The sequence below is a fragment of the Myotis daubentonii genome, chromosome 11 (assembly GCF_963259705.1).
Source record: "Myotis daubentonii chromosome 11, mMyoDau2.1, whole genome shotgun sequence".
In the NCBI taxonomy this organism is placed as follows: domain Eukaryota; kingdom Metazoa; phylum Chordata; class Mammalia; order Chiroptera; family Vespertilionidae; genus Myotis; species Myotis daubentonii.
This window is the reverse complement of record NC_081850.1, coordinates 38386865-38404345: the sequence shown is the minus strand read 5'-3', so window position 1 is coordinate 38404345 and position 17481 is coordinate 38386865. Positions and strand designations below refer to the sequence as shown.

At 45.2% G+C, this 17481-nt stretch overlaps 1 protein-coding gene across 8 annotated transcripts in view; it reads left to right on the top strand.

The window, feature by feature from the left end:
• PTAR1 (protein prenyltransferase alpha subunit repeat containing 1) overlaps positions 1–17481 on the top strand; it is a 54671-nt gene that overhangs the window by 7263 nt on the left and 29927 nt on the right. For all 8 annotated transcript variants that reach the window (XR_009447612.1, XR_009447613.1, XM_059656866.1 and 5 more), the window contains exon 2: positions 3978–4147. Coding sequence is in view for 6 of the 8 variants with exons in the window: in XM_059656866.1 (XP_059512849.1) it covers positions 3978–4147 (170 nt within the window). In the remaining 2 variants the exon portion in view is untranslated. The remainder of the gene's footprint in view (positions 1–3977; positions 4148–17481) is intronic.

The window sequence follows — 17481 nt, the reverse complement described above, 5'->3', positions numbered from 1 at the left end:
TGTGTTTTACTATTATTCTAGTTATTAAATGATCTACTTTATATAGTAAAACCTGAACACCAGAAAATATCAGAGATTCTAACATATATTAATCGGGTATAGATCTAGATGTGGCTAGTTGTCCTATCACCAAATACAAATGCAAAAACAATGTACTGGACATTGACCTCCCTCAGATGATCTCTCAGCATTGGTTAATTATTCCTACAGAATTTTATTTATATTACTAGAATGACAAAGTGGTAACATTTTATTATATACTAGAGGCTCGCTGCACAAAGATTCTTGTAAGAATGGGCCTTTCTTCCCCTGGCTGCTGGCACCGCCTTTGCTCTGGCCTGGAGCTGCCTTTTTGCCTTCCCACGCTGCCCAGAGGCCCAGAGCGGCTGGGGCAGTCCCGCCCCGCACCCGGCCGCTTGGCGCCTGCATATGCAAATTAACCCGCCATCTTTGTTGGGTTAAGTTGCATACTCAGGATTGGCTGGTGGGGTGTCATGAGAGTATGGTCTATTTGCATCTTTCTCTTTTATTAGTGTAAACTAGAGGCCCGGTGCACAAAAATTTGTGCACTCGGGGTTGGGAGAGGAGGTCCCTCAGCCTGGCCTGTGCCCTCTCACAGTCTGGGACCCATCAGGAGATAAGGACCTGCTGGCTTAGGCCTGCTCCCGGGTGGCAGAGGGCAGGCCTAATCCTAGGTGTAACCCCTGGTTGGGCTCAGAGCAGGGCCCATTGGGGAGTTGGGGCCCCGCCTCCTGTCATGCACAGAGCAGGGCGGATTGGGAGGTTGCGATGCCACCCTCAGTCATGCTCAGGGTAGGGCCGATTGGGGGGTTGGGGCACCACCCCCTGTCACACTCAAGGCAGGGTCCATAGGGAGGTTGCAGCGCCACTCCTGTCACACACAGAGCAGGGCCGATCAGAGGGTTGGGGCTCCGCACCCTGTCACACTGATCCTGGTGCTGGGAAGCCTCGCTGCTCCGCTGATCCCAGGGCCAGGACGCCTCTCGGCTCCCCTGATCCCTGGCCCGGAGGCCTCTCGGCTGATCTCCGGGCCAGGAGGCCTCTGGACTCCGCTGATCACCGGGGCCGGGAGGCCTCTGGACTCCGCTGATCACCGGGGCTGGGAGGCCTCTCGGCTCCGCTGATCACCGGGGCCGGGAGGCCTCTCGGCTCCGCTGATCACCGGGGCCGGGAGGCCTCTCGGCTCCGCTTATCACTGGGGCCGGGAGGCCTCTCGGCTCCGCTGATCGCGGGGCCTCCGACTCCGCTTATCACTGGGGCTGGGAGGCCTCTCGGATCTGCTGATCACTGGGGCCGGGAGGCCTCTCGGCTCCGCTGATCACCGGGGCCGGGAGGCCTCTTGACTCCGCTGATCACCGGGGCCGGGAGGCCTCTCGACTCCGCTGATCACTGGGGCCGGGAGGCCTCTCGGCTCAGCTGATCACCGGGGCCGGGAGGCCTCTGGACTCCGCTGATCACCGGGGCTGGGAGGCCTCTCGGCTCCGCTGATCACTAGGGCCGGGAGGCCTCTCGGATCCGCTGATCACCGGGGCCGGGTGGCCTCTCGGCTCCGCTGATCGCGGGGCCTCCGACTCCGCTGATCACCGGGGCTGGGAGGCCTCTCGGCTCCGCTGATCACTGGGGCCGGGAGGCCTCTCGGATCCACTGATCACCGGGGCTGGGAGGCCTCTCGGCTCCGCTGATCACCTGGGCTGGGAGGCCTCTCGGATCCGCTGATCACTGGGGCTGGGAGGCCTCTCGGATCCACTGATCACCGGGGCTGGGAGGCCTCTCGGCTCCGCTGATCACCGGGGCCAGGAGGCCTCTAGGCTCTGCTGATCACGGGGCTGGGACGCCTCTCCGGTCCGCTGATCGCGGGACCACCTCGACTCCGCTGATCACCGGAGCTGGGAGGCCTCTCGCCTCCCAGGCCCTGAGGCCTCTCTGCCCTGCTGCTTCAGGGCTGTTTGGCTTCGCTCTGCTTGGAGCCTGAGTATGCAAATTAACCGCCATCTTTTAGCTTCTATAATTAAAACATTGTATCTTTTGGAGTTGTTGCTTCAGGAGCTCAGAGCCCCGCAGCTGGGGGGATCCTTGACTTTCTCCATCGCTGGGGCAACCAAGCCTCCTATTCTCAGCTGCCTGGCTGCCAGCCGCCATCTTGGCTGACAGTTAATTTGCATATCTCACTGATTAGCCAATGAAAAAGGTATCGGTTGTACACCAATTACCATTTTTCTCTTTTATTAGTATAGGATACTGAAACAACTCCCCAGCAAAACCATCAGCTCTGTGAAATCTGGGACCACCTTGTTCATTTTTGCATTTTCAGAATCTAGCACAGTAGCCAGTACATTAGAGTAGTACTCATAAAATGTTTAGATAGTATTGACATGGCGTATTGAACACCTCTGAATCAACTAAGCTAGTTGTCAGGACAAAAGCCTTAGGTCTTAAAATATATTTACAAGTTAAGTTAGCTTGAAAGAATGGTTAGAGACTTGCAACCCTTAGAGTACCCTTTTTTATTAATATATATCCCTGTGTCACTAATGAAGTGATCAGTAGAAACCAGGTCACCTTTGAACTATTCTGTTTAGAGTTTCTAGGAAGGATTTTGTGTTCCACGGCCTCCCACCAATTTGTATTGATGGCCTAACAAAAAAGGAGGGCTTTTCTTATAACCTATAATTAGACATGTTTCCTCCTCTTTCATCTATGAAACTGCTGTCTTCTTGGCAGGAGAACCCCAGGGACAGAATAGATAATGTCATACACAAGCTCTGAAAACCAGTTTTGTTTTTAAAGAACATCTTAAAAATCTATTTAGATAGTCTAAAAATGTTATTATTTGTTAGCTGCTTTTATTAAAAAAATTTTATTAGCTATTCATTAATTAAGGGAAGGACATACTCTTTGAGAAGGAATGTTTCATGTAGGCAAGAAGGTAATTTCCTTACTTGAAAAGCATGTGTGCAGGCTTTGCAGAAACATTATGTTTGCTGGTTCATTTACTGTGTAAATCAACTGCCTTACATATTGTTTACTAAATCTTGGCCTGTAACAGAGATTTTCAACTTGAGTTGAAGTGGATTGAGGAATCCACTTTGATGCCTTTGATGAAAATGATCAAATTCTGAGATGTATTTTGTGTTTTAACATTTACTAGTGTGTGTGTTTCTTTTTTAAGTTTAAAGGATTATAAAGAACATAAAATATGGTCCACAATCTCAATGACAAAATAAGTTTTACTGATAATTTGTTTCCATTCCACATACATTTATTAGCAGGCAAGCATAAGTAATTTGTTCACATTTTTAAAAAGATAGAAATAATATATGCAAGTGATTAGAAAATTTAAACTGTACAAAAATAAAATCCTTTATCACCCCAAAAGTTTCTTGGTATCTTTCCAAGAAAAATTTTAATGCATATATAGCTCTTTTAAAAAATTACACAGAAGGCTTTATGGTATACACTATATTTGTCATTTTGCTTTTTCATAGATCTTGGCACCTTTTTCATACCAACATATGCATATCTACCTCATTTTTTTACACCTCTTACTACATGGATAAACCATATATATTTTACTAGTCTTATAGTCATACACATTTAGATTATTTCCAGTGTTGTTGCAGTCAACATCCCGTTCAAAAATTTGGTACAGTATAATTTCTGAGCAGTGGAATCATGGGTCAAAGAGTATGTGTATTTAAAATTTTGAAAGATTTTCAGATTTCCATTCAAAGATTAGACTGATTTGTATTCCAATCAACAGGGATTATAGCATACTAATTTTCCTGTACTGTTGCCAATATTAAAAATCTGGTGGTTTTAAAAAATTCTACCAATCCAGTAGGTGAGCTAAATAATACTTTTAAGAAATAGGAATTAGTGGATTTTTAAAAATGCTCTGCAGGATTGAAAAGGTAGTATTCTTATTTTTAATTGTTTTTTATGTCTTACATATTAAGAGATGAAATTGGCCTGATCCCATGTCCTGAAGCTAGGTATAACCGGAGCCCCATAGTCCTGGTTGAAAACAAACTTGGTGTGGAGAGCTGGTGTGTCAAGTTCCTTTTACCGTATGTCCACAACAAGCTCATTTTGTACAGAACAAGAAAGCAATGGCTGAACAAAGATGGTAAGTATGAACTCTGTCATCTTCCTTTGTTTTTTGGAAGCAGCATGGAATATAGTGGGAAGAACCCTTTCTGGGTGCTGGCATTGCTGGATTCTAGTTCTTCCTCTTTCATTCATTGCCCGGGCAGGTGTGTAACCTCGGAAAAGTGAGGAGTTTGAACTCATCAGTAGTTTTCATATTTTACATCCATAGTGATTCTATGGGAGGTGCCTCAAGCAGGGTGCCAAGCCACCTACTGAAAACCGAGTAGTAAATTGAGCAATTCTGATTTATCTTTTTTAATATAGAGGGGTCATTTATTAAATTGTATTTGAAGAAGGTATTCTGTGACCAAAAAGAAGAGGACTGCAGTTGCTACCAGCTCAGATTCTCTGGTTTCTAATCCTTTAGTGCTATTCTCTGTGTGTGTGTGTGTGTGTGTGTGTGTGTGTGTGTGTGTGTGTATAAATAAATAAAAAGAGGTAATATGCAAATTAGCCAGGACTCCATAACAGTCACAACGGCTTGGGAGGAGGTTGTGTGCGTGGGTGGGCGGGAAGGGACTGCTGCCTGGTGAGGCAAGCCACAGATGGTGCAGGCCCGCAGACCAGGGAGCAGGGCCTGCCTGCGGGCTATGGCAGCCGGGCGAGCAGGCAGGCCCGCAGAGGACAGGGAGCAGGACTTGCCTATGGGCCACGGCGGCGGTGGCGGCGAGCAGACAGGCCTGCAGAAAGCAGAGAACAGGCTTGCCAGCAGCCCTGCGATGAGGCCCACAGGGAAAAGGGCCTGCCAGCCTGGGTGCACCGGCAGTCCCGCCTCTGTGTGTGAGCTGCAGAGGAAACACCTTTTCTGACCGCTCATTCACTAAGCTCCCGGTACGCCACTCGCAGTGTTCTTGGTAAATTGCGTAATAAGAATCTAAGAAGGTGATCTAGGGTTTTTCCACCTCACTTCTGGAGGAAAAAATGATGGTCCGCTGCTGGAGGGGCTAAGAAATGTCATATCCTGTCCTAGCTGGTTTGGCTCAGTGGATAGAGCCTCGGCCTGCGGACTGCAGGGTCCGGGTTCGATTCTGGTCAAGGGCATGTACCTAGGTTGCAGGCTCCTTCCTGGCCAGGGGCAAAGTCAGGGCTCATGCAGGAGGCAGTCAATCAAAGTGTCCCTCTCACATTGATATTTCTGTTTTTCCCTCTCTCTTCCATGCTCTCTAAAAATCAGTGGAAAAATATCCTCAGGTGAGGATAAAAAAAAAAAAAAAAGAAAGACAGAAATGTCATATCCTATGAAAGAGACATCTTGAAAATGCCTAAAGAAAGTTGTCATTTTTTTTTGTGGTGAAGGGACTGGAGTCCGTGTTGATGAAAACACCTTGGCGGCCGGCAGTGGCAGCAGCAGCGGGGTGATGGGGGCGGTGCCTTCCCCTGATCAGCTCAGTTGCCTCCCACAGAGGGAGGCCAGACTGCGGGCGTAAGCCATCAGTAGGACACCCCCTGAGGGCTCCTGGATTGGAGAGGGTGCAGGATGTGCTGAGGGACCACTCCCCCCACAAACCCCTCCGTACACGAATTTTGTGCACTGGGCCTCTAGTATAAACAATAGAACTCATTTTAGTAGCAATCCAAATGAGATAATGGAGTCATCATGGTGGTAGTTGTATTGTGATTTGTTACACTGTGAAACCCAGTTGAGCTCAAGCCCTCTGTGTCCTTTTCCTATGCTGATATGATCAAAAGAAAACCATCCCAGCATTCACTTCTTCTGCTCCTCTTTGCTGCATCAGACAATCCCTACTCATTCCACCTGGTTTATTTTCTTAGTTTCCCACTATAGGTGATATTAAGCCTCCATGTACACAAATTCTGTTTACTTTTCAGTAAAAGTAAGACCTAAGGGCTCACTTTTTTGGAGAGTACTAAACCAAGATTGTTTTTGTAAAGCTCCTGCCCCTCCCCACATTATATCAGTACCTTTAAAAGTACTCAATATGCTTGGTGGCTAAGTTTGAATAAGAACTTTGTTTCATAGGGAATTTTCATTATCAGCTTGGTAGCCATTACCAAGGGCCTACTCATAGCAGAAGCTGTTCTAAGTAGTATAGGAGACAAAAAGATGAATAATATATGTTCTCTTTACTCAAGAAGCTTATAGTGAGTGAAAAACAATCTGTGGAGTGCTATCAAAGATATTACATAGCAATTTTCTTATATTCCTTTCAGCATTGTCCTTACCATCCTATATAATAAAGAGGTAATGTGCAAATCCACCCTCACTCCGTCACGCCATCACAGGATGGCTGCACCCACAGCAGCAGCAGGGTCCCCATAACACAAGATGTTTGCGCCCACAGCGGAGGCAGGGTTCCCGTAATGAGCCATAACAAGTGATCAGCAGGGACCTGAGGCTGCGGGTGCCTGGCCGGGGTGGGGGACCTGAGGCTGCACCCCCCCTCCTGGTGGGGCTTGATGGGGGACCTCAGGCCATGCACCCTGCCCTGGCACTGGACCGGGGTACCTCAGGCCGCGCCCCCCGTCATGGCACCAGGCTGGAGGACCTGAGGCTGCACCCCCCCCCCCACCTGGTGGGGCTTGATGGGGGACCTGAGGCTGTGCCCCCCCCACCACCCGGTGGGGCTTGACGGGGGACCTGAGGCTGCACCCCCTGCATGGCGCCGGGCCAGGGGACCCGAGGCTGTGCCCCCGCCCGGCAGGGCTTGACGGGTGTGGGGCTGGCCAGGTTTGGGTCTTGTGTAATTTCAAGGTGCACGCAGGTGGGTGGGGACTTGACTCTGGGTCCCGCGGCATGCCCCAGACTCTGACAGAAGGAAGATTTTCATATACATTTTACTAATTTTCTTTCATCTCTGACACTTCTATTACAGAGAAAGGGCAAGTAGCAATATTAAAATATTTCCTCTAATTAATTCCCTTTTAATGTGCATGAATTTCATGCACCAGGCCACTAGTACAGTCATAAGAGATTAATAGCACTTATCTCTGTTTAGACCAGTAGAAAAGGAGTTTGATTTGAAGGTTATTTAATGTGTGAAATAGTTTCTATTTTGTGTTTCACTTATTTAGTCCTCTGAGATATATATATATGTGTGTGTGTGTATATATATATATATATATATATATATATATAAATGTATATTAGAGGCCTGGTGCACAAATTTGGCCTGCAGGATCGGGCCAAAACCGGCTCTCCGACATCCCCAGAGGGGTCCTCTCCGACATCCCCAGAGGGGTCCCAAATTTCTAGAGGGTGCAGGCCAGGCTGAGGGACCCCTCCCGTGCACAATCAGGGCCAGGGAGGGACTGCAGTAGGGCTCCAGGGCGTGTCTGGCCCTTCTTGCTCATTCTGGATCGGCCAAACCCCAGCAGCAAGCTAAACTACTGGTCGGAGCATCTGCCCCCTGGTGGTCAGTGCACATCATAGCAGGCAGTTGAGCATCCTTAGCATATCATTAGCATATTACGCTTTAATTGGTTGAACAGATGACTGGACTTAGCATATTAGACTTTTATTATATAGTATATATTTTTGTTTATATATAAACTTAGTTAAAAGGCTATGCCTAAGTTTATGATATAGTTTATGTTTGTGGCATCAACTTAAAGGTATAAGTTTAAGCATAAGCTTAAAGGTAAGGATTTTTGAATTGTTAGATCCTCTTTCCTTCTTCATTTCATCACTCTATAGTAGGTTTTAATATCATTAAGGCACAAAGTAACACCCTATGAATCCATTAAGTTATTTTTTGCCAAACAGCTATATGTGTTTTCTGGCACACAGAAATGTATAATTGAATCAATACATAACTAACTTGGGGTAGGGTGGTAGAATGATACTCTTGTAGAAAAGACAATGTACATTTTAAAATGTCAAAGTCTATTTTTGTTTCAGATCATTGATTTTTGCCTGTTCATGTGTGCTAGCCCAACCTGCCTTCTCTTTGTAGCCCTTCCAGGTCTTTTCCTGTCTCTGTTTCTTGCATTTATGGACACTGCACAGCTGGCTTTGCTCAATCTCCTCATCATGTAGTTTTAGTCTGATAGGCCCAGGAGGAGCCGGGCAAAAGATGATGTGGTTAAATGCACTCACAAGAATAGCTGGCATCCAAGCTCTGAGTGCTGATGCCGCTTCACATGTTTATAGAGCTTGATTCCATCTAACCTGCATCCTTATGGAAGCAGTCCTCAGTTTCACTGTTTTCGTGTCGTACGTACAACTCAGGTTGTGTATCATTATCAGTAAAAATATGGAAGCGAATTTCTGATTTGGCAGGAAAAGGTATGTGAAAATCCTGACTAACATACGAGTCTTTTACCAAACTTATGAACCGAAGCAATTAGAATACAGAGGTAAATCTTGTTAAGTAAAAGCAAAAAGTGTTTGGAAAAAGTTATTTCATGAAAATGCTGTGAAAACTTTTTAAAGAAAATATACAAATAAGAACAAGTGAAGAAACTGGACAATTTCTGAACAATTTCAGAAATGTCAGTGTTTGTGTGATTGATCATGCCAAAACCCTAGGTAGACATCCCCTAAAAATGTGTTCTATAAATGAAGGTTACCTTTATTCTTGGGATACATTTTTTTTTCTTTTTAATCAAACCGAATTCATGCTCTCATTAAAGTGCTGAATTCCTTAGATCTTTGGAAAGCATCTATCTGTATTAGGGTTCTCCAGAGAAACAACCAGCTGAAAATTACATTTATACAAGGAGATTTATTATGACAAATTGGCTTGCATGTTTTTATGGAGGCTAAGAAGTCCCACCATCTACTTTCTGCAAGATGGGAACCCAAGAAAGCCAGCGATATGACTTAGTGTGAGTCTGAAGGCCTGAGAACCAGCGAGCCAGTATTTCAGTCAGTCCAGAGGCAGGAAAAGATGAGAAGTCCTAACTCAAGCAGACAGACAGGAAGCAAAAAACAGGGATGAATTCCTCCTTTCTTTTCATGTCCTAGGTGGGCCTTCAACAGATTGGATGATGCTTACCCTAATTATGGAGGGCAATCTACTGTATCTACCAATGCTAATCTTGTTTGGAAACACCCTCATAGACATACTCAGAAATAACGTTTAATTTACCCATAGCCTGGCAAGTTTAACCATGGTTTAGCTAAAATAACCATCACAGCATCTCTGTTTAATTGCTTGGAGACTGATATATTTTTTAAAAAATCTGATGTAATTATAGCCATATTTGGTTTGGGAGGGAAATGATACTGTAATTCTGATTTTTAAGAAATCCATGACAAAAACAAGCAAAAGAGAAGTCCACAGCATTGGAGTCTTAACTGAGCAGAGCTCTGCCCCACACTTTGACTATCTCCATGTGTGCCATTCCATCATCTTTTGCTCTCCCCTCTTTCTCACCATTTCTGTTCCATTATTGTGCTATTTTTTTAAAAGCCATCATCAGCTCTTCAATTCTTATTCCTCATCTGGACAAGTGTTATTACCTCATAGCTGGTCTACCCCATTTTCAATTGCTATTTTGTAATCCATGTCCATACCATTAGCCAGTGTCACAAACAACACATCTCATTTCATGTTCATGCTGTCTACATTGTCAATAGAGTTGGCTTGGTATTTAAGGGCCTTCACAATCTGTCCCCAGCCTACATTACCAACCTTTCCTTTTAAAAAAATGATGTTTCTATCTCTCTCTCCCTCTCCCTCTCTATATATCTTTATTGTTGAAAGTATTACAGATACCACCCTTTTTCCCTCCCATTGGCCCCCTCCACTGTGCTCCCGTCCCCTCTCCAAGCCTTCCCCGCATTATTGTCTGTCCATGAGCTGTGCATATATGCATATAAGTTCATTGGTTAATCCCCCCCCCCCCCCCCCCCGCTCCGAAGTACATCAGCCTATTGCACGCTTCCGTGTCACTGGATCTATTTTTGCTCATCAGTTTGTTTTGTTCATTAGATTCCACATATAAGTGAGATTACGTGATACATGTCTTTCTCTCTATGCTGTCTCAGAGGGTAAGAGATCCTTCTTTTTTCACAGCTGCATAGTATTCCATTGTGTAAATGTACCATAGTTTTTTAATCTGTTCATCTATCAATGGGCACTTGGGCTGTTTCCAAATCTTAGCTATTGTAAATAACGCTGCTGTGAACATAGGGGTGCATATATTCTTTGTGATTGGTGTTTCTGGCTTCTTAGGGCATATTCCTACATGTGGGATCACTGGGTCAAATGGCAGTTTCTTTTTAAATTTTTTGAGCAAACGTCAGACTGTTTCTTATAGCTTTTCTTCTACTTCAAATTCAGTATCAGGTTGTAGATTCTCAGCCCTTGAACTAAAGCCAGCCCACAGATATATTTTGTTTTGTATAATGCTTTTAAATTATTTTTAATACATATTTTTATTGATTTCATAGAGGAAGGGAGAGGGACAGAGATAGAAACATCAGTGATGAGAGAGAATCATTGATTGGCTGCCTCCTGCATATCCCCTACTGGGGATCAAGCCCGCAACCTGGGCATGTGCCCTCGACCATAATCGAACCTGGGACCCTTCAGTCCGTAGGCTGATGCTCTATCCACTGAGCCAAACTGGCTAGGGCTTTTAAACATTATTTTTAACTAGGGGCCCGGTGCACGAAATTCGTGCACTGGGTGTGTGTGGGGGGGGAGGGGAGTGTCCCTCAGCCCAGCCTGCCCCCTCTCACAACTGGGAGCCCTCAGGCGTTGACCCCCATCACCCTCCAGTCGCCTGATCGGCCCCTTGCCCAGGCCTGACGCCTCCGCCAGAGGTGTCAGGCTTGGACAGGGGACCCCCATCTCCCCCTGATCACTGGCTCTGGCCCCCGCCCAGGCCTGAGGCCTCTGGCCCAGGAATCATGCCTGGGCAGGGGACCCCCATCTCCCTCTGATCGCTTGCTCCACCCCCCGCCCAAGCCTGACGCCTCTGACCCAGGCTTTAGGCCTGGGCGAGGGGACCATCATATCCCCCCAATCCCCGGCTCCGCCCCCCGCCCAGGCCTGATGCTTCGGCCAGAGGAGTTGACCCTCATCACCCTCCGATCACCAGTCACCGGATCGGCCCCTTGACCAGGCCTCAGGCCTCCGGCAGAGGTGTCAGGCCTGGGCAGGGGACCCCCAGCTCCCCGCGGTTGCAGGTTCTGCCCCTGCCCCTGCAGGATGCCTCTGGCCTAGGCGTCCGGCCCGGGCAGCAGGGACCCGCGGCTGCAGCGGCCCCGCGATCGTGGGCTCCGCTTTAGGCCCAGGCAAGGGACCCCTAGCTCCTGGGACTGCCAGCTTCGACCATGCCCAGCTCCCATTGCTGGCTCCACCCCTACTTCCTGCTATCACTGGCCAGGGCGGAAAAGGCACCTGATTCTCCGATCATGGCTGGGGGGCAGGGCAAAGGCGGCCCCAGGGCCGCCTTTGCCCTGCCCCCTAGCTCTTAGCTCCCCCCTGGGTTTCCGATCACTGTCAGTGGCAGGGGGCTTTTTCCTGCTTTCCCTTTCGCCTCCCTGCATTGTGCCTACATATGCAAATTAACCGCCATCTTGTTGGCAGTTAACTGCCAATCATAGTTGGCAGTTAATTTGCATATAGCCCTGATTAGCCAATGAAAAGGGTATCGTCGTACGCCAATTACCATTTTTCTCTTTTATTAGATAGGATTAGGTAAACACTTAAAATCAGGATGAACTTTTAAAATTAGCATGGAAATCTGCATTTCTATCTTCACTTAAAAAATCAGAAGCCTTCAGTGCATAAATTTCTCCATGGTGCCAATTGGCTGGGGCTCACAGCCTCTGCTTTTCTTGACTAGGGAAGCTTGTTCCAAGCTTTACTACAACCTCCTCATGTTCTTCAGACACTGAGGGAGAGTGTCAGTTGCTACTTACTAGGTTTGCTTTCATACATTTTGACAATCATTTGAACCTTGAAAGCATTTGAGTTTTGCAGTCCTTTGATATACATTTCAGCCACAACATACACTGTTCCATTCTTGGACTTTGCTGTGTACTACTGCCTTATTTCTGTGTTTTTTTCTGAGGCCAGGTTTATGTCTTGTTAGAGGCCTGATGTATGAATTCGTACACCAGTGGGGTCCCTCGGCCTGGCCTGTGGGATCAGGCTGAAACCAGCTCTCTGACATCCCCTGAGGGGTCCCAAATTGCGAGAGAGCGCAGGCCGGTCCGAGGGACCCCACTGGTGCAGGATTGGGGCCGGGGAGGGATGTGGGAGGTTGTCCAGCTGGGGAGGGACTGTGGGAGGGCTCCAGGGCGTGTCCAGCCCCTCTCGCTCAGTCCCAATTGGCCAGACCCCAGCAGCAAGCTAACCTACCGGTCAGAGCATCTGCCCCTTGGTGGTCAGTGCACATCATAGGTTGAGTGGCCTTAGCATATCAGTAGTATATTACGCTTTGATTGGTTGAACAGACGACTGGGCACTTAGCATGTTAGGCTTTTGTTTTATGTCTTATGGTGTCACTATTGTTGTGGTTACCAGCATAAACACACCCACACCCACAAACCCATAAAACCTTTTTGACTGCTCCAGGAGACAGTACTTACTTCTCTGCACACCTGTGGAAGTCCTTTATTCAGAATGCTTGCACAGTAACACTTACCATAGTTTTTTTATAGTTGATTATTTAAATAACATTTTCCCCAGCTTGATTGTTAGTTTGTTAGAAAAAGGGATTATGGCTTGTCCTTCTTTATCCATCACCTTATGTGTTCAACAGACATTTATTAAAAAAATAACAAGAGTTTGATAAGCAAAAGACTTTAGTTTAGTCTGGCTATCGGTTCAGTGATTATGTTCTATAATAAGTGACCTTTTGGTGTTTACCATATAGCTTTATCTCAAGCCTCTTATATTAACCTAAATGTATTTTGGAAAAAGCAATTAACCAATCCAAGCTGACCTTGGATTTATTTCTAAATGCATGAAAACCTATCTGTCAGAGACAGTTATCAAACCCAGTGATCATTGCCACATAACTGCTGGCCGTGGGCAGCAAAGAAAGCTTATTGATTTTTCTCTGACTGTTCTGCAGCATCCCCTCCTTGTTATAGCTGGATTTAGCTACCTTCCTGTATATAATGTATCCCGATTCATTTTCTCCTTGTGATGGGAAGATGAGTTAGTTACATACTGATGTGTGTGTAACGAACAGTTATTTGCTGGTATATATTCTGTTATTTGGAGAGAGATCTGTTTAATATCAAGAAATGGTAGGGATTTCAGTAGCTCACATCTTAGTAAAACTGCAAAGGAGAATAGTATATAGTTGATGAAATGTAGAGAGAGTGAAATAATTACAGACAAATAAAGATACATTTATCTTTATCTAGAGATCCTTGGTGTATCTTTAGATCTTTGGTTCAGGTCTCACTCGAAGAGGGCCGAGTAATTGTAGACAGTGTGCTGGGGTGGAAATAGCATCTGTTTTGCAGGAAAAGAGACCTGGATTTAGAATCAGTTCATCAATACACTAAAGTCACTTTACTTAACCTCTTCCTATTTTCACACTAGTGGGTCTCAGAGGGTGTTGTCAGGGTCACAGGACGTGGTATATGTAAAGCACTCCGTACAGTGCCTGGCATGCAGACACTAGTCTCCTTTCTCTCATGTAGCCAGAGCCAGCGGGGAAGAGGAGCAGAAAAGCACATTTAATTCAGGAATGATTCCTTAAATGTTTTGTATTTCCCACCTAGTTCATGTTTTCTTTAATGGCCCTTTCCCATTTCTGATATTCTACTTCATCCCCGCCTCTTGGGTCACATTGAATACTTTCTGAAGGAAGGCCTGTCTGAACTTGAGTCCTGAATCAGGAAGAGTTAGTGATTTGTCAAAGAGGAGGGGAGAGGGCCTGGGACTGACTATTACACTGATGGTTGATGGAGGCTGTTGATATGCTTTAAAACCAGAGATTCTTAGAAGTTGAGAAGCATCCCCTCTGCTCAGCAGTCACTGCTCAGATAGCTCAGGAGATTCCTTTCCTCCTCTGGGGGCCCCACCCCAGTATGGTTTATGGAACTGGGCTAGGAAATACAAGCTTTGTAACAGGAATTACCATTGGGTGCTTACTGTCAGGTACTGTCCTGACGCTTTGTGGGTTTGAATCATTTAATATCCCCGTGAATAGTACTATTATTAGCTTTATTTTACATGAGGAGGACAGTAGCACAGAAAGATAAAGTGACATGTCCAGAACTTCCCAGTAAGTAGTAGAGCTGGCTGGGCTCTGAACCCAACAGCTGCTGTTGCCCTGCTAGGGGAAGACCCTGTAGTAAAGGAAGTGTTACTTTGATTAGTCTTCCTCTCTCTTCACACCACCGCAGAATGAAAAGTGGGGACTTAGGTCTTTTTCTGTGTGTTTGTCTTGTACTGCTGTACAGAGTCTCTCAGGGAGGATGAACTTGTCTTCATTTATGGGTTGGGTAGGAGAGTTGCATTAAGAATTACAAACAGTCACAACCCTGAGTCACACTTTTTTTCTTTTCTTTTTAATACAGAAAGGAAAGTCCAAGAAACAAAATAACAGTTTATGTGGATAGTATTATGGATTGAAAAATTATAGACTTCAAAAGAAATACTAGAGACCTTCCCATCATATACAAATGTTTTTATATAGTTACTTAACAACCAGGTGTGTTTTTTGTTGTTTATTTTACAAGTTTAGAAATTTAGACAGTTTCACTATAGGAACATCTGCCTCATGATTACATCTTTGATAAATTCGTGTTAAAAATTTTCTTTTTTTTTTTTGTTTTGTTAATCCTCACCTGAGGATGTTTTTCCATTGATTTTTAGGGAGAGTGGAAGAGAGAGGGAAAGACAGAGAGAGAAACATCAATGTGAGAGAAACACATTGATTGGTTTCCTCCTGCATGAGCCCTGACCAGGGTCTGGGCTGGGAAGGAGTTTGCAACCAAGGTACGTGCCCTTGACTGGAATCAAACCTGGGCCCTTTGGTCTGCAGGCCTATGCTTTATCCGCTGAGCCAAACCAGCTAGGGCAAAAATTTTTCATTTTTTGATAAGGAGCAATGGTATTTAGATGAACAAACATTTATCGAGTATCTACTGTCAAACAGCTGTGGCGATAGGGAATGAATCTAATTGCTCACAACACTGAGGTTGATGTTATCACCATTTCACAGATAAGGAAACTGATGTTCAAAGGTGTTATCTAGACAGTAAGTGGAAAAACTGAGATTTTAACCCAGGCAGAGACCATATTTTTCTTATTTATGTTGAGTAAATGAGTAATTTGAAGATGTATTAGAGAGGACCTGCCTCCAAAGAACTTACAGTCTCATTAAGAGGATAATATTTATCAAGATCAATAACAAAGTAAGATGCACACAGAACATAGAGATGAAAGATTGCTTCCAGCCAGGTAGGTTAGGAAAGTCTTGAGGAAGAAAGATGCTTTAAAAAATATTTTTTTCAGCCCTAGCCAGTTTGGCTCAGTGGATAGAACGTTGGCCTGTGGACTGAAGGGTCCTGGGTTTGATTCCAGCCAAGGGCACATGCCCAGGTTGCAGGCTCGGTCCCCAGTCGGGGGCATGCAGGAGGCAGCCAATCAATGATTCTCTCTCATCATTGATGTTTCTATCTCTCTCTCCCTCTTCCTTCCTCTCTGAAATCAGTAAAGAAAAAAAAATATATTTTTTTCAGAGATAGGAGGGCATTTCTGGCAGAGAGAATAGCAAGCAGGTAACTCTGAGTTATATCCAGAGAGGAGAAGGTAGGCAGGTAGGAGGTGTTTAGTGAATGGTGGGGTTTGGTCCAGGAGGAGTGTAGCACTTGAAGAGCAAGCAGTGGAAGGCCAGGCTGACAAGGAGACTGGGACCAGGTTCTAGATTCTTGGTACATTTCTTCAATACCCCGTGCCCTCTCTAGTCATGCTATGGTACCATAACCATTTGAGAGTATACTATATGTGGAGTTTCATGCCTCTTTACAAACTTCGCTCACATTTAAAAAATATATATATTTTTATTGATTTCAGAGAGGAAGAGAGAGGGAGAGAAACATCATTGATGAGAGAGAATCATTGATCGACTGCCTTCTGCACACCCCACATTGGGGATTGAACCCTCAACCTTCCATGTGCCCTTGACCAGAATCGAACCCAGGACCCTTCAGTCTGCAGGCCGACGCTCTATCCACTGAGCCAAACATTTTTTCCCCATGGTCTGAAATGCCATTTACTGCCTTATTCATCTGATTCATTGATAGCCTTCCCTGGGTACTCCAGTAAGAATTAATTGCAGCAGTTTTGGTGATCCTTAAAATGTAGCATATATTTTTAGTTCACATTTATTTCATTTTACCTTACATAATTGTTTACATTTCTCTCCAACTAAAGGGTAATCTTCTGGAGAGCAAGATGAGGTCATATTTATCATTATATCCATTCTTTCAGTTCTAAGGGCCCAGTTTAATCTTTGTACATAGTCAATAATTAAAATATTTGTGGAATTAAATAAATAATGGTGTAGAAATTTATATTTATTTTCCCTGATAAATGTTAATGCCAAAAACTACTAAAAGTAAAAGAAGGAAGAGGTTAAATTATTCTTTATAGTTATACTAAAGGCCCTGTGCACGACATTTATGCACTGGGGGGGGGGGAGGGGGGGGAAAGGGCCGGGACATTTGTGCCCTCTTGCAGTCCGGGACCCCTTGGGGGATGTCCGCCTGCCAGCTTAGGCCCGATCCCTGGAGATTCCCCCAGGGATTCCCCTGGGGACCGGGCCTAAGCCAGCAGTCAGACATCCCTCTCGAAGTCCAGGACCCCTCACTCCTTACTGCCTGCCTGCAGCAGAGGTAGGTGAGGCTCCTGCCACTGCTGCTGCACTTGCCAGCCATGAGACGCTCCTGTGTTGAGCGTCTGCCCCCTGGTGGTCAGTGTGCATCATAGCGACCAGTTGTTCTGCCATTCGGTCGATTTGCATATAAGCCTTTTTTGATATAGGATTGTGTTTATACATGTAATGCTTGTAATAAAGATAATGGTAGAAAATAAATGTGTTCTTATCCTACCTTTTGTTTCTCATTTATAAAGTGTTATAATATATTCATTAGTAATGAAATCATAAGCTCACAATAAATGTTAATCTCTTATTGAGGTGGTTGAGAATGGAATGATTGTTTTTTGCTAGAGTATTTTAAAATGACTGTAGGGATGCATATATGTGTGCTTGTTTTTAGATTTAAAAAATTTCTTTTTCTTAAACACTGAGAATGTCCCAATTATTTATTATAGACAGATATTTCAATTGCAGTATAATTGAGTTATTTAAAGCTGTCATATGCTGATCTTGCCACACATTAATTGAGACACTATAGGCAAAATG